The sequence below is a fragment of the Coccinella septempunctata genome, chromosome 5 (genome assembly GCF_907165205.1).
Source record: "Coccinella septempunctata chromosome 5, icCocSept1.1, whole genome shotgun sequence".
In the NCBI taxonomy this organism is placed as follows: domain Eukaryota; kingdom Metazoa; phylum Arthropoda; class Insecta; order Coleoptera; family Coccinellidae; genus Coccinella; species Coccinella septempunctata.
The window spans coordinates 30,419,612-30,446,823 of NC_058193.1; the positions used below are offsets into that span (position 1 = coordinate 30,419,612).

General features: G+C 38.9%; 1 protein-coding gene across 2 annotated transcripts in view; it reads right to left on the reverse strand.

Moving 5' to 3' along the window:
• Positions 1-27,212, reverse strand: part of LOC123314162 (lachesin-like) — a 251,270-nt gene that overhangs the window by 24,436 nt on the left and 199,622 nt on the right. For both annotated transcript variants that reach the window (XM_044899284.1, XM_044899282.1), the window contains exon 2: positions 9,884-10,047. In XM_044899284.1, the coding sequence (XP_044755219.1) occupies positions 9,884-10,047 (164 nt within the window). The remainder of the gene's footprint in view (positions 1-9,883; positions 10,048-27,212) is intronic.

Genomic DNA, 27,212 nt, shown 5'->3' on the forward strand with positions numbered 1-27,212 from the left:
TCGTTTCTATTGCACAAGTTGGCAACATCGACTGAAATATGCGTTTATAATAAAGGACAACAAATGCACAATCTTTATAAGATAGACAAAGATGCCTGTCTATGAAGTCTGCGACGAACGAAGAAGGTCGTAAAATTTTATGGGATTTTTTATGGCTCGCCAGTGAGTACGCGCCTTATGATGGCTGTAAATCAACAGCGGTTATTTTATAAACAAGCCATTGTTCTTTTTATTTTCTAGTGGGCGCTGTTGCCAAATCGTAAACTAGATACGAAGCAATTTATATTTTAAGAATGATTTTGAATAGTTTCCGCGTTGCATTAGAAAAATTCATGAATGAAACTCATAATTATTCAGTTCAAACTTGCATATGATGTGATAACCCAAATTGAGGAGAATTCCCCATTGAACTATCCCTTCGTTTTTTTGGCCAACCTCGTGAAAGACTGAATCCACTAATCTCTGGCTCGTCTGAATAACTTTCTTTGTGTTCTGAATATTCAACATCCCTAAACATAGCAAGGTTGAGGACAATCAGAGCCCCAAATCCATCAATCTTTTCCGTGAAGTGAGTTGGGGTAATCTCCGAGCCCCATCAAGAGAGACCGTCAGAAGCAACGACCTAGTCACTTACTCCACTTACCTCCCACCTACTCCTGGCCTGTTATCGCCTATTGTTTCTCCTCCCAGTATAATGAATAACTTTCTGTCGACGGAAACAAAACAATTAGTGAATTAAAAAGTCGAAACAAAAGATGAATTACTCGTCCCCATCTGAATGGGGATTTTGCCGGTTCATTTATTTATTCCAGTAATTAAGAGATAGCCCGCTGATCCGTTGGAACGACAGATACGCTTTGCCGAGCTAAATGTGATGGCAGCCCTTCTCTCAGTCTCTCTAGGTTTTGAGATCAAAACAGTTGATATGCAGACGGAGATTCCGTTACGTGAAAGTTTCGACGAAAAACGAATACGGATACGTGGAAAAAACGTTGATTGACTAACAAGTAATAACGTTGATGAAACGTTCTTTACTTCTTATTCAATTAACGTTGAGGAGACATGAAAAGAACACGTTTTATATTGTTGTATGAAATAAAGGTTTTGTTAAATAGCTTCGTATTCAATGTTGATCGAATTTTTTTCACTTCTCGTTGAATATACGTTGAGGAGATACGATAACGAAACGTTTCATTCTACTGGTGAGAGAACAGGTTGTTGAACAGTTTCGTATTCAACGTTGATGTGACTTTTTTTTTTATTGAATATACGTTGAACAAATACGATAAAGAAATGTTTCTTGGACGAGGGTTTATTAACGGGTTCTTGTGTGGTTTCCTTTCTAACGTTGATGTAACTTTTCTAATCCATAATTGAATATACGAACGATAAGGACACGTTTTCTATTGATGGCAACAGTGAAAGGTTGAATCATATGCGTTGATTATAGGTGAAATCAATGTATGGTTGAATTCAAGTTACAAAAAGCTACAAAATTCAAGGAGTAAACTCTAATCAACATATCGTACCAAATATAAACGTACAGTATATGTGTGGATATCTGTTCTTTCTTGAAACTTCTGGTTCATTTTTTTAAGAACAAGACTATGGAATCGAACTTACACCTTGTAATCCAACCGCGAGATAAATCCAGCCATAAAAGGCTTTTAATCAAAAAGAGCTTTGGGTAACTGATATTTGAAAAGTTAAACTTTGATTCTGAAGATAATGATATCAATGTAAATTTTGCAGTGCCAGATAATCTCTCTTGAATGGCTATCGATGTTTTTCTCAGTTCGCAGAGGCAGAAATTTCATCTTGTTATAAACACAAAACTGCAGTCTACAGTCTACAATATTCGTTTTGTAAATCGATATCTCCGATTCAAACATTTCCCAGTGAAACCTGCTGAAATGAAAAAAACCCTCCTTCGCAGAGATCCAACATCCAGTGAGTAAATAATGCCGTCGATGGTGAAAGGTCGAAATAATAGGCAGATGACTAGGCGCTTTATGTAATATGAAGCCGGCACTGACTCGAACTCGGATGATTCTGCACGAGTCTCGAGCAGAATCAAAGGTGTGGAAGGAACAACCTGACTGCTTTCAGCATCGGCTTTGTTGTCTAATGATTATGGCGAAATCAGGTCATGCATGAAGTCATGTGCCGCTGGGTTTCACCAGCGAATATTCAAAACAGGGAATAAACATCTCTCCATCCTTGAGGTACACTGGATATTACTGTTTATTTTTTCAGGCTCCATTGTTGGGTAGGGCTTGTCTAACGAGCTGCAAGAAGTTTCGATTCAGAAACGGGGGATACCTATATTTTGCACTGAAGCGTTTACATTTCATCTGGCGTAGTGTTTCATGGGAGATCAATATACGTCTGGGATATTTCAGGGTTTGAGAGTAAATAGGCACTGTGTTAGCTTAGGAGCTAACAAATTATTTTGGCATATATTTACATATGAACGAGAAGGAAATAGAAGTGTTTTTTGTGTTCTTCGTCTGCTAAACTCAACATAGAAGGAGTAGAGTGTAAATGAACCGGCTTTGGTGAAAATTTTCTACATATTCATGCCACCAATACGTTCTAAAAAGTAATACCCAACTAGTGAGGAGTTCGTAACATATAGAATTTGTCTACAAGAGGCATGTTCCTTCATGCAACGCGTTTTCCACAGTTGTTTATTATTATCTTCACTATCAACTTCTTTCTTCTCTTCCTCAGTTATGTCCAAAACAGTTAGTTAAGGTTATGTAGGGGTTCGACTTTGGAGCCCGTACAATTCAGGGTGTCCCTTAGCGTTTAAGTATCCCCTGAACGTTGATGAGAAAAAATGAGCTTAGGTGTCCCTTAAAATTTAAGGATTGTTGGTGAATAGGGGCAGTAGACACTTTTTGGGAACGACAGCTCCCATTATCTGAAACATCACTTTCAGATTGATGAGACCTGAGAAATTTATCTGCAGGATAGCCATCAGTGAACTTCCACGACGAAACCACAAATCGAAACTTCTCCGCAGCTACTACCAACATAACCTGTCAGATAATTTCGTGCAATAGTTAGCTGCGGAACGTGCACTGCCTATACACAAAGTTGTACCAACCAAACCGGTTATTATCTACGTAGACTATTTCACCTACGAATTGAGTGCTAGGTGGAGGAAATCATACATTATAATTGCTCTAATTTCCCTGCTTCCTGCTGCTAATAATTCACGATTTAGCGCATTATGGCTCATTCCGTCATTATTGTTATTTGCATAATTATGTCGACGCTACGTATGCGTATGTAACAACTGCCATTTCAGGCCATATTCCAGGCAGGAGTTCGTGGAAGGAAACATAACATCTGTATTGCGTCAATGGCATTGTTCGGGGATTATTCGAGTCCTGATAATGGATGTAAGTGGAAACGTGCATCTTTATTGAGGGATCCGGACTCAGTTTTCAGAGAGGAAGTCTCCTCATCATAGTTCATAGAAAATTTATTATAACCAGTGCTACTCAGCATTGATACTTCTTACATTTTCTCCTATCCAAACTGCAGATGAAGGTGTCGAAAAGTTTTATCGATAATTCCAGTCAGCTAGATCGGATTTATAGCTTGTTTCTCGGAAGTTTTCTCAGCTCACCTACTCATATTTAGACTCCAAGGTCATTTTTGAATAGCTCATCTTTGACCGAGTTCAGGCTGTAGTACTGAAAATGTGACAGACTGAATTGGGTCTTATAGATTGAAATATTATGATAATAACCCAAGCTCCAACCTCCTTGGATAGGCATACCAAAAATCTCGACCCCTTAATTGTAAAAGAGGGAAGACAATATGAAAAAACAATATGTTTTAGCACTTTATTAGAAATCCGGTTGGACTAGATCGAGCTAGGTTAGTAGAGGCGCAGCTAAACCCAAAAATATGAAGAAACTATTGAAATGGGCTCTAAAGCAAAAATATTGTATGAAGGAATCCATGCAATTAGGGTATGAATAACAATCCAGGCAGATCTGGGAATGCCTAGAAGATATTTCAGTCTTTGCAAGTATCAATAGGATAACTCTTGTTTGGGATCCAGTATACGTGGATATTCATGGAAATAAAAGACCACATTAACTTGCCGATTAAGGTCAGCAGACCTCGTTAACTAGTTCATAACAAGGTATTTGTGGTGATCAAAACCACGGCCACTGGTAGAGTGGTAATGTGGACTGGAAAACAACATCAATATTAATTTCTGAATCCAACCTCAGGTTTGAGACATAGTGGGACGCTACTTAGAAAGAATACATAAAACAGCATTAAGGTAGGTTTAGTTTTTTGCTTTAATTAGAAGAAACATGCAGCTGAAATACATCGAATGTTGGTGGAAGCCTATGGTGACGATGCTCCAACTGATGATTTTGTAGGGAATGCTCTAGACATTTCAAGAATGGTGATTAAAAAGGCTTGCCTCTCTTTGGACAGCAAGACCAAACGAGGTATTTCTCGATGTAGATCCGAGTTAAACCCAAGGAGCACTTAGGTGACTCAAAAGCAGTTTTCGTGCAATCGATATATTTCAAAAAAATGCAACTTAGTCCAATTGAAACATTTTACCACATCCATTGAATTCTTTCAACATTGCCCTTTTTGGTTACTGATTGCTCCAACGGTGCACCACAATTTTTCAGGTCACAGACTCACTTCTTTTGCAGAAATTGAAAATTGGCTACCAACCTGGATCGCCTCAAAAGACGAGGCATTTCTTAGAGAGGGAATTGCTTAAGAGGTAGAAAGCGATAGAGACTACTTTGAATGATCTGGTCATTCATTTTATTCTGAAATAAATGCATTTTTGACCATAAAACACGAACAGAAATAATTTGTACTTCCAACAAGAAACTCATCTTCGAGAGTGTCTGAAGAGTACCCTTTTTTTCGTTCCTTTTCAAGTGTAGTGAATAATCCATTGGAATGCTCAGCTAAAGAATGTCAAAGTTTGAGCTGAGCAACCATGAAGAAAAAAAAAACTCGAAAGGTGATTAAAAATAAAAAAGTTGACAAATTGAATAAACATAAATCCATCCATGTATTGTTTCAGGATTTACAGAGTTCATTCCTTGTCAGGAGCCCAGCAGAAGGTTGTGAAAAACAGCATTCTGCTTTTATCTCTACTTGCATCAGTAAAGGTGCTAAGGAAGCTGTTTGGAATTGAGAAGATAAAAGTAGTAAAGTACAAGCACACTGGACAGCTATTAGAAATTAATGACGCTACCAAATTGAGCACGAATCTGTGCTACTTCGTGTTACCCTGAAAGTTGGTCTAAACTTGTGTCTCCCAAGGCCATTTTTACCGGTATAAACAGAGTATCGAACGACAACACGGAGCTTCGGTACAGAACCATCTGCCACGTAGAGAAATGGAACTTTCATGATCAGGGGAATGCTAATACACTTCCGAAACACTTTCAACAAATTCGCAAATCAGAATTAATAGTTTGCAATGAGGCTAAATTATCACTCCGCAGAAAAGTTTTCCATCTACAGGATTCCCTATTGAAATAGCGCCTTAATTAGTTAATTCACTGCTCTGATGTATTCCAATTTATCCTCATAACCAAGTTTCGGAAAGTTAACTCGATGCCTTGTATAGAACCGGCAGTAGGCGCATTCGACTCAGTTAGTAATCGCGATGTATTAGTGAAAATGAATAACGAGAGAAGTTGTCGGATGTTCTTTCTGCCGGATGCAAAACTAATCCCGAACTTTTGGCAAGCAGTGAGGAAAGATTTGGGGACGGCTCATTCACTGTGACAACTGCACCGCGAGCAGCTACAAGGGTGCCTGACGAGATTTTGAATAATGATGATTATCCTGCAGAAGTTGGCCTGAAAACTTCTTCATGGTTCTTGATGGGCACGGGGAGATTCAGCTGAATTAAACTGAAAACTAATGGATTGTTTGTGAGTCAACTGTTGGGGATCCTGAGGAGAGACCGTTTCTACCGGACAAAAGAATGAATCAATCTCTTAAAATTCTGTATTCATGTCAATTAGTGGAGTTCTTCATCATTATATGTTCACGACATGGCCGAACTTTCTTGTGCTGATGGTTATTAATGTATCAAATCTATAGTGTCTTCACCATCTTTCTTTCAACGATATTGGGATCTCACCTTGTATTCGACTGTCCTAGGGAAAAATGTAGCTGCCAGATTCTGCTGTCCTTTTATTTCAGTTAATAATAATAATAATAAGTTTGTGTTGCTGATAGCTCTACTCCGTTGAAGCTACAACAGGACAACTTGTAAACTGTCGAACAATCTGCAGAAAGCAAAATGCAGAAACTAATTGGCAATCATGATTACGTCGACATATCTGCGTCGAACTGCTGGTTGACTTCCGGAAGGCTGTTTCCCGAGACAGAGGGCTTCATCCTCGCCATACAGGACCAGGTGATTCCGACAAGGAACTACATGAAATATATAGCCAAGGATCCCTCAGTGAAGGACGATAGCTGCCGTTATGGTTGTGTGACACATTAAACTATCCAGCACATCACCGGGGAATGTCAGAAGTTCGCGAGCACGGAATACAAGAGTAGACATGATAGTGTTGCCAAAATTCTTCACCAAGAATTGGCATTAAAACACCAACTTCTAAGTTCGAAAAAGGTTCCTTATTACTATTACCATTCGGATGCTATACTGGAAAATGAACATCACAAGCTCTACTGGGATCGTACAGTTCTCACAGACCGGAAAATATCCAGACCTCATATTGCTCAATAAGGAGTCATGCAGAAGGCAGTACTGCTGGGAACGGCGAGAACTGTACGCAAGTACATGGGGAATGCAGAGGAACACCGTCTGCTTCGACAGGAAGTGCGGGTGGATCAGGAATCCAACCAACAGCAAGAAGCCGAGGAGCAGCCCGACCACCACCACGAGCCCGAAAACCTGGTAAGGGCTCCAACAGAGCTTAATCCTTTTGACATGTGAGATACCTAGGATAAGTGAATGTTCCTCTGGAGAGGAGTGTGAAAGCCGCAAGGCTAAAGTCATAGTGTCTTTATTGAGGAATAAGAAAAAAAAAATAAAAATACACTTGGGGCGACGTTTTACTGTATTTGTGCTTCAGTGGCTTATACCATTTGGAGAACCATTAAAAATCACTATGGCATTACTCCATAAGTGCCTTATGGAGTGCCTTATGCTTGAAGATGACATCAGAGCAAATATCTGCCCCCCTAGCACACTTGATAAACAAGATATTTCAGTTGGGTGAAGTACCTAGGGCATTTAAAGAAGGCATTATAAAGCCGCTGTATAAAAGTGGAGAGAAAAATATATTATCAAACTATAGACCTATCACGTTGATAAGCTCACTAGCGAAAGTTTTTGAAAAATTGTTGAAAAATCGTCTAGTGAAATATATGGAAAAGAACCAGCTGATTTCTCCAAGACAGTTTGGTTTCAGGAAGGGTTTGTCTACACAGGATGCTGCGGTGTTTTTGACTTCCAGAATATATCGAAGTCTTGAGGGAGGTAAAAAGTCAATGGCAGTGTTCTTGGACCTTACAAAGGCCTTTGACACGGTGCATCACGGGCAATTGTTGCAGGTTTTGTCGGATATGGGTTTACGAGGAATTGTGGGGGATTTACTGACTAGTTATTTGAAAGGAAGAGAACAGTATGTGCAGGTGGGTTCCAACCGTAGTGGTAGGAGAATTGTCGAATATGGTGTTCCGCAGGGTACAGTGCTGGGTCCCATTCTATTTATTCTTTACATGAATTGTATACTTGATATTGACACGGCAGGTATAATTTCTAGCTTTGCAGATGACACTGTGGTCTTTTATGAGGATGAAACATGGGATAAATTGAAAAGGAAAGTAGAAGTGGATTTAAGGTGCTTGATAGATGCATTCAGTGCCAGATTTTTGACGGTTAACTTCAGTAAGACATGCTTTTTGACATTCAGCTGCTATGCTACAAATATCCCCAATTTTGAGAAACTGAGCATATGTAAGGATGGTGCAGTTATTGAGATCTTGAAGAGCCATCAGGTAAAATACCTTGGTATCATAATAGACTCACATATGAGATGGAATTTACATATAGAGAGAATGATATCAGCTCTAAGAGGATTACTACAGAAATTTAGGTTTCTGAAACGAGTTCTAGACTCTCCAAGGATGAAAATGATATACAATGCTTTGGTTGAAGGTAGACTAACTTACGGAAACTTGTTGTGGGGGTCGGCTGCAAAATGCTATATTGTGAGATTGGAGAGAATGCAGAAAAGGTTGCTGAAGTTAATAATGGAAAGGCCGAGAGATTATCCTTCGGACAGACTCTTTAGGGAGGCAGATGTTCTGGATATAAGGCAACTATTTTTTCTGAGATGTGTAACGGCAAAATATAGAGAAAGGTTACAATTGGATTATGTAGAACATAACTATGAGACCAGGTGTGTTGCACAGCATAAAACCAGAACAGCCTTTTTCTCCAGCACTGTGGGCCGTCGATCGTTTGAATATCTAGGAAATAGATTATTCAATTTTTTACCATGTGCTGTAAAAAATTCTAATACAAGAAGACTGTTTCTTATGCGGACAAGAACTTTCCTCAGGGAGCGATCAAGAGACCTTGTTAGCTGCTTGATAGGATGAGTGACGGTGCTTTATTTCTGGGGTGATGTCAGTGGGATTTTGATTCTGGTTGGATGAGCTGGCATGGCGGTATTATTTGGAGAAGATTGGTCCCACGCTCAGGCAAAGCCTTAGTGGGAAAATCTTTTTGTTTATTTGGCATATTAGGGAGGGAATGACATATTTGAATTTTTTGTGTATATTCTTTTGTTTTTTTTGTTTCTGTAAGTTTCGTCAAATAAACATTATTATTATTATTATTATTATTATTATTATTATTAAGTCTACCTACTTTCAGCAGACAATATGAAATATTGCTTTGCTCGACTACATCCAAGCTATGAAGCAAGAACACTTCATGAATGACATTGCATTTTCTGCCAAATCCTTTTTCATCATCGGTGGAGAGGAATGCATCATACAGCCACTTAAAGAGCCTTTTTTTTTGCCAGCCAGACTTCCTTACGCCATTAGATTTTTTATTGATTTAATAGTATTGGTCTTCCATTCTCATACCACATATCTTACTGTCTGTCACAATACTCTCTTGGTATGCGATCAATTTCAGGTCGACAGTTTTTTAGGAACCTTCGCCGGGATGACAGGATGAACATTTTCCCTTATAGATCTCTCGGCTGTCGATAAAAGGCATTCTTTCAGGCGGAGAATGTTTACCTGTCGTTAGGAGCTCTACAAGCTACTATCGATCAGGCGATAAATTCATCATACTTGTTGTCAATCGATGACAGCAGGCAGGTCGTGGAACATCCCACGTCCAAACAAGTAAACTTTATCATTCAAAGTCTTATTAATTGCCTATGTTGGCGTTCATATTTCATTCTCGCGCGCCAGAAGCGAATCGGTTGAACACACCGATCGAAGCGTAGCGTCACAGGAGCTGACTCTGAAATTGCACGGCGCGAAGAGATTCCGTAACGGATCATAAATCCAGCACCGCATTTAAAGTGCCATATGTATCGCTAATAAACGTGAGATACAAATTTTCCCGTTGCAGACGTCTACCTACCAGTTCGCGTTCCATTTTCACGGTGACATGATAATTCGTCTGAATCGCATTCCTGAGCACATTCCCTGTATACCGTCGTTTGATATTCAGTGTTCGAATGAGACGTTTGGAGGGAATGACGCCACGGTAACCATAGATGTGACTGGGTTACGAACGTGCATGATTAGTGGAGGGAAGACAGATGCTAAAGCAGTTATCTACGGATCGATTGGTACTTACGGTCCTGTTTGCTAGGTTCTTCACTCTGCAGTTTAGATATGCCGTCTTTCCGAGGAGAGCTGTCACATTTTTCGAAGCTGTCTGGTCGAAGTGTGGCCCTCTTGTGGTGAGTTCCGAAAGTGAGTTACCTGATGTACCACTTCCAGACTTCACGGCGCTCAATACTGAAAATAAAGAAGGCAGCTTGAAAATTTGAATGTAGCTGGACATCTTTCGGGGTTGTTCACTTAGTATTCTTCGATAAAATCACAGTAAGGTGCATTTTTTGAACCCTTTAAGGGCCTTGGTTCGAGAGAAGCAATGAGAACATTATTATATATGCTGCTATAACTATTCAGATAAATTTCACATAAAAACAAGGAGTCCTGCTGAGGCTACTGATGACTGGTTGCAACAGGTCTCATATGAGCACACTGGTAGCAGTAGAAGGTCTGGATGTTAGCTTTCAACAGTCTGTAACTGGCTGAAATATTGAGTATTATTTTTTTCTTGCACACTACTCATCTTGCCTCAAACTATCTACAAGGTTGAGTAGGAAGATCAATGCAAATGACAACATTCTTAAGAACGGTTTCCGATAAATACCCCAGAATATGTTCATTACAGACCAGCCACAATAAATTGAGTGTTTAAAAGGTGTTGGTCCTCAGGAAATTCAGTGCTCCTTATAAGAAGAACATCCTCTTTTTCTTTCTCCTCCAATTACGAGTTCGATATGAGTCAATTTTCCGGTCTGGAGGGTGGCCATACAACCAACATTGGGTAGCCACTGCAAAAAAGCTTTGATATCTGTTCAATATTTCCTACAAGATCGTTGATATCGAAAAGAGACTTCTGCCTCTTAAGTCGAAGTATCTTCAGCAATTCCAGTTGGGATAAAAAGCTCCCACTTTCTATTTCCTGATGGACGATCAGAAAAAGGTCTTAAACGAAAATAAATATCAGCAGACACAATTTTCTAGGTTGCAAAAACGTTGATGGGTTTTGTTCCGACTCTTGATCGTTCTATATGGAGCACGACCAATAAATATGGGTCGTTCGTGGGGGACCATAATAGAGGAAGTATGAAGTTCATGCTCGAATATAAATCAATTACTTAGTCGAAGTTAATTTTCACACAATGTGGAGCGTAGCTATGTGGAGTCACGCAAAAAGACCGCAATGAGATTTCAGACATGAAAACAGCTATTTGTCATGAACTTGAAGCAATCACTGAAATTGCGATTCAGACATGAATTCAGTGGCGCTGCTGCTGCCTTCTTTCCTCCTAAAAAACGCATTCAATCCCAGATAGTGGGTATAGCGGCAAGGAAAGGACAAACCATGGAAAATTCATATAACTGAAATTGCATTTTTCACATAAATGGAACAAAAAACATTATGTTTTTTATCTTAATCGAATGAGAGTTTCATATTTATTAATGAATGCAATCCGATGGCCCAGGAAGCAATGAAATAATCAGGTTTTCATCAACGGTCGAGTCTGTAAATTTAGGCAGAGGCACAGCCGAGGCTAGCAAGTAGGCGAAACCATAGAGACAGTTTTTTCCTCAGGGCATATTACATTTTTTTGTCGATCTCACATATGACTTAAGTACTAGGGACCATTTCATGATGAATATCGAAACTAATGATAGAAACTGGAAAAATTGTTATAAATGTAGATGATTATTGCCTCTCTACGCTACGCTGCGCTGATCCGATATCACAATCCAACGCAACCCTGTATCGGTGTTGCTAACTACCTTTTGTTCACGGTTATAATACCAGCGGATGCACTCTAGTGCGGACTAAAAGCCGCGCTTAAAATTGAATGAAGGCCTGTGCCAAACACATTAGGTACGCCACAAGGGGAAAATTCAGGTATTGATTCCGCTAGATATATAAATTATTAGTTATAGGGAACAAATTGGGTTATTTAGATAGCGTCCAATTTATGGGAAAAACTGGCCAAGATTCAGCCGTTGCCTGAAACAAAGCCAAAATGTTTGATTTATAGGGAATATTGTCGCTTCCAACCAAAAATCTGTGTGGAATTTTTATGACTTTATTGGTGACAACATTTCAACAGAATTATCAGTCTGTTATCAGTATATAGTTTGATAATACTAAATACTACGAGGATATATTGAAAAATTCTTAGCCTACTCTAGCACCCAACTAAATTTCAATGTCAAAATATTTTATTACTCACCATATTCTCCTCTTAATTGGATACATTTATTACAGCGAACCTGCAACGTCTCTAGACCTTTAAAAAAAATGTTTCTTCTTGCTCTGCTAACCAGACCTCCACAGCTTTTATTACCTCCTAGTTGGGAGAAAATTTACGACCTTTTAAACTTTTTTTCAGTTAAGGAGAGAGATGATAGTCGGATGGAGCCAAATCTGGTGAATCAGGGGGGTCTTGTAGTAATTCAAACCCTAAATCACGAATTTTTTGCATGGCAACATGAGATTTCTGTGCAGGGGCGTTGTCCTGCAAAAACAAAACACCTTTGTATAGCTTTCCGCTTCTTTTCTCTTTAATTTCTTCCCGTAGAGTGGTCAGTAATGTCGAATAGTAATCTCCGGCTATTGTTCTACCCTTATCCAAAAAAATCAATCATGACAATCCCAGAAAACTGAAGCAAGAACTTTTCCAGCAGATTTTTGAGCACGATACTTCTTAGGTCTTGGAGAACCAGAGTGTCGCCATTCCATCGATTGTTGCTTTGATTCTGGATCGTAGAAATATACCCAAGTCTCTCCATAGGAATAATTCGGTTTAAGAAGTCTACATCGTTTTCAAATCGAGCACAGATCGAACGCGATGCTTTTACCCTTGCACGCTTTTGGTCAACATTCAAACATTTGGGGATCCATTTTGCAGCAATTTTTGTCAAGTCCAAACTGACGTGAACTATTTTATGAACGTGTTCGTATGAAATATTCAGTGCTTCAGAAATCCATCTTAGTCCAATTCGACGGTCTGATAAAATCATGTCATGAACTGCATCGATATTTTCGGGGACTGACACAGAAATTGGCCTTCCCGATCATCTTCAATTGAAAATTTACCTCTTTTGAAGCTTGCAGTGTAATTTTTCACTGTCGCATACGAAGGACATTGATCACTAAGGGTATTAAGCATATCTTCGTAAATCTGCTTACCTCTTAACCCTTTTCAATACAGGTACTTGATGATGGCACGATACACCAATTTTTCGATTTTCACAATTTCGGTGGACTTCTCCTTTCTTTTAATTCATTGCGTAACTCTGGTTTACTTTTTTGACCTCAAACTTCACACTGACACTTCTAATGAGTTATTGTTCGTTGCTATGGTAACGCAATATTTTTTTTATGTATGGAACTGGTTTAGGCTAACAAGATATCAATATATCCTCGTATAGTGAGGGTAGATCATCCGTGAAGACCACAGTTAATCAATAGAACTGCTCCGATTTGTATTTGAAACAATTCATACAGATTTTAGCCTTATAGAGAGGAAAATAGGGAGACAACGAGAGTTCTAGACCAAATGTGGTAACATAACTCCTCTCAGGCATGCTAGTTGACCTTGATTCGATAAGATAAGGAAGGATATGTCATCCACGTTGTTGAAGATGTGCTTTTCGGTAGGACAAAGGAGATCGATTGACAAAACTGATACCTGAGAGGAACCTCGACTTGAATTCAAATCAAACTCTATCAATATACGTTTTCCCTCAAAATATGACAGTTTTTCGAAAAAAAAATTGATTTTCTGAGCAGTTGAAGTACGTGTTGTTTCAGTTTGTGCTCCTTACATTCATAATTCAGATATGGCAATAACAAATTGATTAGCGCAGCTCAAATATTTTTTTGTTGGAAAAGTTCTTCTCTCATCTACAATCCGACTCTCAACACAAAAACTATTAGAAGAAAGACAGTAAAAAAAACCAGTATTCAATCCCGGAACTGGCTGAAAGGATTATCAGTTAGTTTAACTCAGCCAGTTGCTACCTCATACACACACACACACACACAAATTTCATTCAAAAAGGGAGATACTACTAAGAATTATTAATATGCAGTTCCTATTCCTATCAATCTGAAAAGATTTCGAATTACTCTGCTAAGAAGTCTTACCTTGAGTTGTGAAGTTTTTTACCAGATATAGATCAGAGCATCTTTCAAACTGTATAAACTCACTTATTTTTTTCAATAGTACAAATTAAACCCAAACGATAATCAGTTCACTTCAAATACAGAAACCTAGCATTTGAATATCGCTGTATCGAAAATCCTCACAAGCTCCCTTACAATTCTTTTCATGATCCGACACTGCATAGTCCAATCAAGGAATTATTCATGATTACAGCAGAAGCCCCAAGAGCTACCTATCCCCCTTTCGTTTTATGCAAAGTAAAATCCCCAGTATTCCGTTCAGCGCCTTCCAAGATGAATGGGGTAATTCACTAGCCTAAGTTTCCCCTTCTTGGATACGCACCCAAATTTATAAATTCGATTTTTATGAGGGATGTCCCCATAAACTGTCGCAAACCTCGTTTTATGGGATTGTCACTTATCATCGTGCAATTTGTCACGTTTATCGCGTAAATCCGTGTTTTAATGAATGGGACAGCGTTTAATTTTTGTTATCGTATATTCTGGGTTACAACCAAGAGTACTCGCATTCCTATCTGAAGTTATTCCATCAGAAATCAACGTAAAGCAGCAAATGCTTGAGAACAGAGCAGTTTGATCGAGTGAAAAATTTCTGACAGAAATAATCTCGATTGTTGAATATTATCTAATTTATTTTCCACACAATGTTTGAAATACATTTTTTCGTCGACTTCACATACGTTTGATGGCCTCAATTGGGTCGCCATATTTGCAAATTCCTTCAGCTCTGAAGTAGTGCTATCCGTATAGCTTTCACTATCCAATCTTGATTATAATGAATACTAACATTCAACCCACTTACCCATATTACTCATAAAATCTAGCTATCCGATCGTGAAGGGTTGCCTGACACGAGTTTGTCAGGCGTTTTTGCCCAGTCGCTGGCGACACCGTGCGGGCAGAAAAAGGAATTCTTCGCCTGTCAATCATAACAATAATAATGATTTCATCGTCGTTCGCGCCTACAGTTTTTCTCGTAAAACTAAATTCATCCTCTGTAATATCGCCGCATTTATCACATCATTTGTCATCTCTATTGAAATCATCATTAGTTGAACTAGAGTGATATTGAGCAACTTTGAGTGAAGTGCATTGTGCCTGTTCTGAACTGAAATGTATCATTTACAATCATATGGAAAACGAATTACAAAAGTAATGTCACATCGTCGTTCTGTGGATGGATTTATACAGTTTCCAGCACAACTCAACGTTGCACTTCCAAACGCCCATATTTTATATTCATTAGCGGCAAAAGCGCATTTTAATAGAAACTGATGAGTTCATCAAACCACTAACTGCAAAAAGCCATTCCATTTATACCCGATAAGAATCGAAAACTGATTCCATTCCAGGATCGATATGAATGTCCTATTTTCACACTTCCGGTTTCTGAAATGTATATATCACAAGGTTAGAGCGGATGGTACCGGAGTGCTTTTTGCTGTATTAATTCCGAATTCATTTAGTCCTGATGATATTTAACGATGTTGAGCGGCGAACGGTGTGTGCGTTAAAAGATAATTTTCATTGGGGTTGAAATGAGAGGACAGTGAAATCATTGAAAAAAAATTAACCGAAGGAAAATTGTGTACCTAATATATGACAACTCAGCGTTCGTTATGGGGGTTTTTATTTTGAATCATTCGAATTTGAAAGTGATAACATTTAGCATTTGGAGATCGTGTTTGTCTTCGTGAATTCCCAGTAGTTATTGACTCTTCCTTATAATTAGTAAATATATTTTTTGGGTTTGAAATTGTTCCTATGAAGGTGTAATTTCGCGCGTTTAATTCAATCTGCTTCTAGTTATTCGTAGATATGTAAGGACAAAACAAAAATTATGTAATAGAACAATTTTTCTGTCGAATTGTGCATTGAGAACAATGAAAAGGAATAAAAATCGCTATGAAACACCAAAAAATTCATTATCATATCGCCCATTCATCATTACCCAATTTTCTCCCCTAGTTCTCCATCATCTCAGATCCCAAAACATAACGATATAATTGATACCATCCATCTACATTCATTACACCGCTGACTGAGCCGCTAATTGAAGAGCAAACTCTTTTCTGTTCGACTTCAAAGCGTCATAAATTTCTGTGTCAATACCACTTCCATCCAGTTAACTTCAAACAGAACGTTCGTATATAAAAGAGCACCATTTTTTTTTTTTTTTGGATCCGCTGCCTTTGAAAATGAATTAACCGGCTGCAAGTCATCTATTGATCGTTTTCTCGTTGGCGTATAATGGAATTAAAACAAAACGAACTCTTGAACAGAGCAGAATATTTCCATTGCCCTCCGTTTGAGTCTTCCGATCCAACTTTCTTCTGAGAGTCACGACGTTATTCTTTCTTGATTTTACTTATAGTCGGGATATTCCTGAATTCAGTACTTCGAAACTTTGTGTTTTCTTTTTGTTACATGCAACGAAATGATTCTGATTTTAATTTCTGGGTAATGAAGCAAAATATGAACAAAAGGGAAAAATTAGTATTCTTTTCGATAATTATACAAGGTACAAGATATTTTCATGTTGAAAGAATACTTAGGACAAGCTCATGAAGTACCAACCAAGTAGTAGGTTTACCCTGACTTTATTAGTTTTCCGTTATTGATGTTTTTTCAAAACTAGCAATGTATTTATTCACCACACACCACAGTATACTGAAAGTGTTGTTATGTTGAGTTCATATTTGAAATATTCTACTCAACTCCAAAATATGAACGATAAAATACCATGACTGCCTAGATAAAACAGCTCTCCTGTTATATCGAGTCACTTGATGGAAAAACTAAAAAGCTCTTCTGAGGAACTTCAATCGGTACAAATCGAAAGCTGTGTAAGTGTTTCAGAAACAACTACTCAATTCACGTGATGGGTCATTAATCATTCAGGTTTTGCGCAATCTCCTTCCTCCACCACAGTCTGAAGCAAGGGATTTCATTTCTCTCCTGATCCATCCAAGGCTCAAAAAATTCCTGCTCATTATACATTAATACTGCACCACTTCGTCTACGTCTCTTATTCGACTTTAATTTCGAATATAACTCCGAGTCATTTCCAGAAGGTTATGGGGGTTGGTGGCCCTGAGATAGAAGATTGCACCAACGCTTCCTTTATTAGGTCATCGCTCAATTTCAGATATGTAACTGTGATGATATTTTCCATCTGGGAAGTTTCATCTCGAAATGGAAAAAGCGAAATCATTTATTCTGTTGCAGATTTCCTCATCTGCGTTTGGCGCATTTGCTAATACACTAGTTGAGTCGCATTTTTTGCAGTAAAATTCTGAGTAGGTACTCTAGAGTTTAAAATTCAACGCACTGAATAGATGATAATTTTTGCATTTTCACAAATATTTCACAACATATACGAGGACGTATTGATATCTAGTTAGCCCAAACCAGTTCCACGCATAAAAAATATTGCGTTACCATAGCAACGAACTGTCAGTATGAAGTTTGAGGTCAAAAAAGTGAACCAGAGTTACGCAATGAATTGAAAGAATGAAGATGCCCACCGAAATTGTGAAAATCGAAAAATAGGAGTATCCAGCCATTATCAAGTACCTGTATTTAAAAGGGTTAAGAGGTGAGCAGATTTACGAAGATATAAGTATATTGATAGTAGTATTTGATTCGAATTCACGTCGAGGTTCTCCTTAGGAATCAGTTTGGTCGCTTTTTCTGATTCATATAAACGATCTCCTTTGTCCTACCGAAAAGCGCATGCTCAACAACGTGGATGACATATCCTGAAAGGAGTGATGTTACCACATTTGGTCTAGAACTCGCATTGTTTCTCTACTTTTCCTTTCTATAAGGCTAAAATCAGTATGATATGTTATGAATTCAAAGCGGAGCAGTTCTATTGATTGACTGTGGTCTTCACGGATGATCTACCCTCACTTCACAATGGTGATGCCCACGAGACTTTCATAAAGTCCGATGAAAAAAATTGCATTTGTCCAGATGTGAAAATTTCGGATTCACGACGTCCTATTTCCGATAACCGCCCATCTCGAGCGTGAAGCGATAGGACGGGGGTGTGTATTCGTCAAATACACCCTTTCTGAGTCCACGTGACCGGAAACGTAGGTATCGTCGCGCGTTGCGGAATGACACAAATATTATTTCGACAAATATTGCGTCTTTCCACCGTCGGAATCGGAATGCTATCTGATGTGTACTTTCTATTTGTTCGTACTTCCCGTGCTCCCAGGTCAGATCGATACCGTTGCGGCAGCAGGCCGTGCTTCGATGGCCGATACGGGGTGGATTTGACGTGGGGTAGTATTGCAAATATTGATCTCGCGATTTCGGTGTGACCGTCTGTGATTCCGGAAATGGCGAACGAAGATGAGGGATTTGTATCACCAGGCATCCTTTAGGGAAATAACAGAAGCTGCAATTGGAGAAAATATGAGCTGCAGGAATAGATTTTTTCATTCAGTACCATCTTTAACATTCTCTTCTTGCAATGAAAACACTTTTCAATTCAATTTCGACACCGTGGAACTCTTCGAGGAAAGGTCCGAGAGCGTTTTAGTTTAGCGTCGGTGGCTTGGTGGTTGAAGCGTCTGCTTAGTATATCGAAAGGTACTGAGTTCGATCCCGGGCTAAATAAGAACTTTTTTAGTCGATACGTGTACGGACCATCATTTACTGTTGATACAATAGCAGAATTGGCATTTCGTAATAACGGCTGAAATATATGAACCGAAGTATTAACACATATTATATTTTTGGAAAGTGAATCGAAAATTCAATCCGATAATAGGCATCCACTTCCTGAATTGCCGTTTGTTGAATTGCCGGCCTCCAAAATAACAACGCAAGCCGATCATTGTCATCCGTTTGATCGTGGTTTCCTATAAGGGCACTAACAAAGGATAACGTTGTTTATTGTGTACTTCTTTGCCGATTGTTCTAGTGTTTAATATGCAAATTGATGGAGGTTGATACAGATTGCATTCAGGTTAGGCATTGGGCGGAAATGGTTGTTAGTATGGCTGCTGAGAGAATTGTGCTGAATTCGTAATGTTCCAAGCTGTAGGGTATTTACCCCGTAATACTCTAGGGTGCGCCTCAACATGTAAAATATATTAATTACCTAGATATCAGGAATGTACTATGATATTGCTTTCTGAGATCCAAACGAAACTATGGTCCATCAAGTCCTCAAGTATTAGATTTGAGAGCGATATTGTGTAGTATCAGAAGAAGAATCATACCTACTGTAGCCTATTCATCAATTAGGAATTCGTCAAGATCCAACGGTTGCACTGAGGTCAATGAAATTTCGATATTTATTACTAGAAGAGTTGATCTTTCAGAATATTTATCACATTTAGCTCTACGATAATTCTCCTGGAAGGAAAATTACTCGCAAGTTGAACTTCGAAAAATTCCCAAAAAGTTGGGTGCAGTTAGAACTTCCTAAAGATCGAACGGCTGCGCCGGGGTGGATGAAATGTCGGGATTTCCCACTAGAAGGATTGCTTTTTTAGTGTATGTATTACTTTTAATTCTACTATGATTTTTTTGCTAGTTATTCCACCTAACTTGAAGGTTGAAAAATGGAAAAATTTGAATTTGATTTTCTGGTAAACAGTGTTAGATATCCGGAAGTTTGGTATGAAAATATAGGTTTTCGAACACGCTGATTCTATTGCGAGTAATTTCGAGAGCCTGTCTCCCTTCGTTTAGATTTTCATCTTGGAAATGGCATTTTTCAAAAATTGCAATTTTCAATCTACGATATCTCCTGTTATATTCGTCTGATCCAATTGGGATTTCCGGTTATGTAGTCAGCGTTGCCTAGGCTACCATCCTAGTACAAAAACTCGATTTCGAAAATCTCGATTTTTTGGGTCAAAAATGAGCAAGGGGTTAGACCCCCCCTAAAATGACATATTTGCTACTCTGTCTGAAAAACAGGATGTTCTGTTACTATGCTAGGATATGGAGTGCATAGAATTTGTTCCGAAGATTCTAGAAAACCAAACAGTTGATGCTTCAATAGAGAATTGCACTCCAGAGAGCTCTTCGAAGTCAACTCGAAAATGAAAAGTGGAAAAACAAAAAAAATTATTTTCTCCTAAACAAGGCCAGATATTTGGAATTTTGGTATGAAAATATAGGTTTTCGAACACGCTGATTTTATCGCGAGTAATTTCGAGAGCCTGTCACCCTTCGTTCAGATTTTCATCTCGGAAATGGCATTTTTCAAAAATTGCAATTTTCAATCTACGATATCTGCTGTTATATTCGTCTGATCCAATTGGGATTTCCTGTTATATAATCAGCGTTGCCTAGGCTTCCACCCTAGCACAAAAACTCGATTTCGAAAATCTCGATTTTTTGGGTCAAAAATGAGCAAGGGGTTAGACCCCCCTAAAATGACCTATTTGCTACTCTGTCTGAAAATCAGAATGTTCTATTACTATCCTAGGATATGAAGTGCATAGAATTTGTTCCGAAGATTCTAGAAAACCAAACAGTTAATGCTTCAATAGAGAATTGCACCCCAGAGAGCTCTTCGAAGCCAACTCGAAAATGAAAAATGGAAAAACAAAAAAAATTATTTTCTCCTAAACAGGGCCAGATATTTGAAATTTTGGTATGAAAATATAGGTTTTCGAACACGCTGATTCTATGGCGAGTAATTTCGAGAGCCTGTCTCCCTTCGTTTAGATTTTCATCTTGGAAATTCAGCATTTTTTCTAATTCTGATGTAAATATCTAGTGTACAATTTCATTTCTTGATATATGAAATATCCAAAAACATTCTCGCCCAGTGGTCCTAAGGCCGGCCCTGGATACAGAACTACCAAATTCACCTAACATTTCATTGTCAGGGTGGGTCAAAATGACCCAAGAAATCCCCTTTTCTTACCCACCAGGAATATCTCCCTCTTTTCTGCTCCTCCCAGGAGACCGCGTAATTAATGAATTACTTTTTCTTTTGACATCACCCTGTCATATCACGAAGACCCCAGAGATGGCGCGGTCTTCTCTCCGTGACCGACTTCCGCCCTTTGCGTTGAATTATCGCCTTGGGGCAGAGAGATTTAATTGAATTGTACAACTGTACGCAACTTGCGCCATAAATAAGGAGAAAATTCGGCGAATTCGATAGTAAGAAAAGAGTCCCTCGGATGCCGACAGCAACGTAACGTTTAGCACGATTCCGACATCTCGGCGGTTTTATTCGGCCATTATTCAAACCCTATTCGTTTCGGCGGTTTGTTTGACACGGAAAGTAATGACAGGAAGTGATGGGGGTGGTGAGAAGTAGATTTAGGGGGTAGTTTCGCTGGGGAAATACATCCCTTCTCCCCGGTGGCTCTTTATAGCAGTAATTTCGATCATTGGTAGACTATTAATAACAGGGGTAGTACCGCATTCGTAGGGTGGGGTTTTTAGCCTCTCGGTATTCATGAAATACATTCCATTAGGTATGGTTTTTTAAGAGAAGTCGGCTGGAAAACCTTGATCCCTATTTCATCTAGTGCGGAAGACAACAAACATTTATTGGAAATTCACTGAATCAAGGAATGCGTGAGACAGAGAGATGAGATATTCATTGCTCTACGAAATAGTCAACGACCTGTGCCTTTCTGCCAGAGCAGTGTATAACAAGATTGGCTCTCCTTGTCTGTGCACAGACCTGGCAGATCTGGAATATACTGCTGACTTGAACTCTCATCTATTTTCATTCTGTTGAGGAGTGTTAGGTTGCAGCTGATTCTGGTGACTAGTGCGTTGACTGACTGCTCAATAAAATTTTGAGAAAAAAACGACTTGGTTGTTCCTTGCACTTCTGGTGCAGGAGCACAAAAGAGTGAAATATCCTGACGAGATATAACAACATATTCCTTAGACATTAATAAATTTGATACCGGTAGATTCGGGTGACTTGGCACAATTACCCTCCTTGCAGATTTCTTTGTTTCTTACCATTTATAAGTGAAGGGACAAACTTATGAGATCGTGTAGCGTCTTTTCGGTCAGTTTAACAATTATTTCCTGTTGAGTTTGCCGTGCCAGAGCGTTTGGATTGACAGGAAAAATTAACAAATTCAGGAGAGTAAAAGCGCGTTTTTTTATGGCACTTATACTTTCTAGTGTCCTGTACATGTGTTTCACTTTGTGGAGGTGTAATTTTTTTTTCTAGATACGTGGGATATTGGGATATTAGATATGTCATGAAACAAGGTCGTTTACAAATCAAACGACAACACGGATCTCATTCATTTATTTTGTTGTTTCATAGGGTCACTTGGTACAATGCCGAATAGATACAAGTGGCGCATTGGCAGCAGGAAATATGTCGATTTTTCGAAGGATATTATCATTTACGTTATTTCCACAAAGAAAACACCAAAGAATGAAAGAAATCAAAGTTCCCTTGTTTTGTTTAGTTTTTTTTTTACATTTGAGTTGCAATACATTTACTCTCGCTGTAATAGGGTTTTATCATTTAGTTTCCTTACCGAATTTCAACTATGTAATCACAAATTCTAATTTTTCAAGACTAAATCAATGGATTTCAACTTGTGCCACAAGTCTCCCAACTCGGTGGGCGACTTGGGACAAGTATATTTAATTTTTTTCAAAATTTATATCCGATTTCGGAAGCATGGTAGGTATATATTATATATCCTAATCAATGGTCTGAGTCATTTAGCATATTTGAACCTCTTTCTCACATGAAAATAGGTCACCGTTTTTGAAATATGACAAGTTGAATTTCAAAATCGTCCCAAGTCACCCGAACCTACGGTATTGAAGTGCAGCAGCACTGATGAAACTGTTGAACATTTTCTATTCACCTGTGGTTAAGGACAACAAAACTAGGTGGAAAGTACTCCTCTCTATCGACTTCTTTAATTTTCCTCTGTGTGCCCCTAACTGCATGCTAAAGAACAAGGAGCTGCAATGCCCTAACATACACCAGAAGTGTGAAAGTGTCTCCAGCTTGGCATTCTCTCAACTTGAGCAGAATAATGTAGTTTAGTGGTAGAAACCGATGAAACTCTTTTAACTGTTGTCATTTTCCAGCGAAGTTGAGACTGGCATCTAGTTACTTGGTATTACTTCTTTTTCTAGAAGTTCCAGGCTTTCATACGCTCACTCTTTGTTGAGTAGGTTTTCAATTAATTCTTCCTCTAATGTAAGGAAGAATGGATACGAATTCTCATTTCACTTTTCGAGGAAAACAAATAGGATGAAGAGTATACTTTCCTTCTCCTTCTGTGTGTTGCAATTTCCATGTCATCGAGTATATTTTCTGCGGAGGAAGTCACGATCTAGTCACGAATGAAGGAAGTGAAATCGTTGGAAAAAAATACTTCCTTCATATAACTTTTGTTATATCCCAGTTGGAAACCAGCGTAAGAGATTGCATCCAAAAACACCATTAAAACAGAACATCTGCAGGATATAAATCTCCGGATCCAAGACTGCGCTGACAACGAACGCCGCGAGGAAAAAGTCCTCCGAACCTTTGTCTCAACCGGCACTAGAGGCCAAGTATTCATCTTCGAAATAAAGACTTCCCATCCGGGGCGGATACAAACTTTCCTCCATCCCGCCGGATCATTTGTATCCATCACCGGACCGTACAAAATCTCCATCCTCTTCTCCAGTCATTAGACTCCACTCGCGCGTCGTTTCCGCGCAAAAAAAAAATACAAGAGATAAATGATGTCGAACACTTTTACCGCGAAAAAATGACGGGCGTAGGTGCGGCGGTCCCATGAATTTTCAAGCGTTCGGAAGGGATTCGTAGGGGCCCGGTGAAAAATGGGAAAATGTAATTTCTAGCGATGAAAAATGCGAATACAAACCCCGCGACAGGACGTCGATATATCATTTGAGACGTTCAATACCGGAAATTTCTGGCTTTTTTCATGACACGGCTCGGGTCCATTTCGGATTCATGGACGATCTACCCTGGAGGCTTTTTGAAAGACTATTAAGCAGGAATCAGAGTCGTGCGTGATCTGTCTTGTAACGAGGTAATGGAAAGGTGAAGATGAATCCTGAGGCCGAAACGGGTATAATTGGAAAGAGAAAAATTCCTTAAACGAGGATAATATATCAAAAAATTCTTAGCCTACTATAGAACCAAACGAAAATTCAATGTCTATTTTGACATTGAAATTTTTACTGTTCAACTTATTCTCCTCTAAATTGAATACATTTATTACAGCGAACCTGCAACGTCTCTAGACATTTAAAAAAAACTGCTTCTTCTCGCTCTGCAAAGCAGACCTCGATTTTTGCATGGCAACATGAGATTTGTGTGCAGGGGCGTTGTCCTGCAAAAACAAAACACCTCTGGATAGCTTTCCCCGTATAGAAAATTTAATTTTCTTTAATTTTTTCCCGTAATGTGGTCAGTTATGTCGAATCTCCAGTTATTGTTCTACCCTTATCCAAAAAATCAATCATGATTACCTACTCCATGGCAATCCCAGAAAACTAAAGCAAGAGCTTTTCCAGTAGATTTTTGGACACGAAACTTCTTAGGTCTTGGAGAACCAGAGTGTCGCCATTCTATCGATTGTTCCTTTGTTTCTGGATAGTGGAAATGTACCCAAGTCTCATCCATAGTAACAATTCGGTTTAAGAAGTCTACATCGTTTTCAAATCGAGCACAGATCGAACGCGATGCTTTTACCCTTGCACGCTTTTGGTCAACATTCAAACATTTGGGGATCCATTTTGCAGCAATTTTTCTCATGTCCAAATTGACGTGAACTATATGATGAACGCGTTCGTATGAAAAATTCAGCGATTCAGATATCCGTTTTAACCCAATTCGACGGTCTGATAAAATCATGTCATGAACTGCATCGATATTTTCGGGGACTGACACAGAAACTGGCCTTCCCGATCGGTCATCATCTTCAATGGAAAATTTACCTCTTTTGAAGCTTGCAGTCCAATTTTTCACGGTCGCTTACGAAGGACATTGATCACCAAGGGTATTAAGCATATCTTCGTAAATCTGCTCACTTCTTAACCCTTTTAGATACCGGTACTTGATGATGGCTCGATACTCCAAATTTTTCGATTTTTCACAATTTCGGTGGACATCTTCTTTCTTTTAATTTATTACGTAACTCTGGTTTACTTTTTTGATCTCAAACTTCATACTGACACTTCTAATGAGTATTGTTCGTTGCTATGGTAACGCAATTTTTTTTAATGTATGCAACTGGTCTAGGCTAACTAGATATCAATTCATCCTCGTAGCTGCATAGGAAAAAAAATCCATCTCGCGGTCCTTGTTCTGCTAGTTCCTCGAGTTGGTTAAATTTCTAAGAAAATATTGCTCGACGAAACAATCAATCTATCATCTATCTCCTTTTTTTCTTCAATATTCACGTGACTGTGGATCATTTATTTCACAGTGACATGGAAAACAGAACACTATCAATATTGATGAATTTATTCATAATATTTTCTAGGACTATATTCTGTTTGACTCAGGATAAGAAACGATCATTCTTTAAAACCAGAGAAATTACAGAAAAGTGATCACGCGATAATTGTGTTTTAATGCTAGGGTTTTCCTCGGAGTACTCGAGTGCCAGCTATTTTTTATGGAGGAGAAAGCAAACCTACCCCGGTGGCATCTAGTCGAAGACAGGATTCCCTGTTATCCAGGGTGTCAATGATAACTATTGAAGGTCAGAATCTCGAAATAGGGAAATTTCCAAAAATGTTATGTCTGCATAGATAGGCAACGTTGAAGGGAAAAACTCTGCAGTCAGACATATCATCATCGTTTTTCCCAAATAAAAATATTTCTCTTGGAAGTTGCTTGAACTTTTTATTGACAGGACAGCCTCTGTTGGGTCTACTAGTATCGAATGAATTTCAATTAATTCTGAAAGATTCGAAAAAACAAGGTTATGATTGTCACACAAATAGACAACGAGTAAGGTGATCTAAATTAAAATGAACCTCAAAGGGGATCATATCACCAAGGACAGCCAGGCCGCGCTGAGGTCCCTGGAATCACACTACCAGGAATCTCTGCTGACATGGGGGTGCCGTAATACCATAAAGCAACTGGCCAGAGGCAATGAAGTGCCTCTACTCTTGTTACTAGGCCATTGTGGTGTTGAAGGAAATGACAAAGCTGAAGAACTTGCAAAAAGAGCATCAAGGTAAACATTCTGAGCCTTTCTGTGGACTTGGAAAATACCAAAACAAGGCAGCGGTCCAACAAAGGGAGTTGAACAACAGAATAATCCTCTGCAGAACTAGAGACACTCCTGGACTTACTCAGTCGAAGAAATTCGTGATTATTTAACTGACTTACACCAGAAAACTGATGATACTGTCAAGAGCTGAGATTCATTTGATGGTCGGACTGCTGACAGGGCACTGTCGGTACAAATATCATTTGTACTGTTTGGGAAAGCCATCGGATGAAATATCTAGGCTCTGTGGATCAGAAGCAGAAACAGCTGAACACATGGTATGCAAGTGTCCAGAGCTGGCTGGCCTAAAAACCATTTATATGAGAAAAAAACAGTCCTGGATACTCATGAGGATGTAGTCGGTTTTTATCAACGCCATTGACGACCTCCTTGGGTTCCTATGAATGAGTAGGGTGGATAACAAAAGATCTACATCGTCGCAGTTCCCGAAAGGATAACAACGACCGCGGTTCAAAAAATAAATAATAATAAAAGGGTGATATTCTAAAGGACTTCCTTCTCACTCCAGATTTTCGAAGATATGAGTTTTCATTGTTCTCAAGGCAAGAAAACATGAGTAGTATTATGCTCACGTGCGAAAGATCGAAAGGGCGAATTGAAGAAAATTTTTCTTCGAGGCCAAACCGCCATTCCTCATCCACAATATTGTCGTAGTTCAACCCTGGCGACCATTAAAATTTTTCGACTTGCGAATTCAGCAAATATGCGGGAGGACTTTTAACGACGATTTAGTGCTGAGAAGTAGTTGATGAATTGGGAAAGCGTCCCATAATAGTATATCCGTCCTTCCGGTCTCGGTATTGCGTTCACGTACAAGAGTCACGTCACGAATACGTTCACTACGAATTCAAGTCATGGCCGGTTTGGCTGCCCTTACATACTGTCGAAGTGTTTTTCCAGTCGAGTGGATATTGCGGCGAGCCATC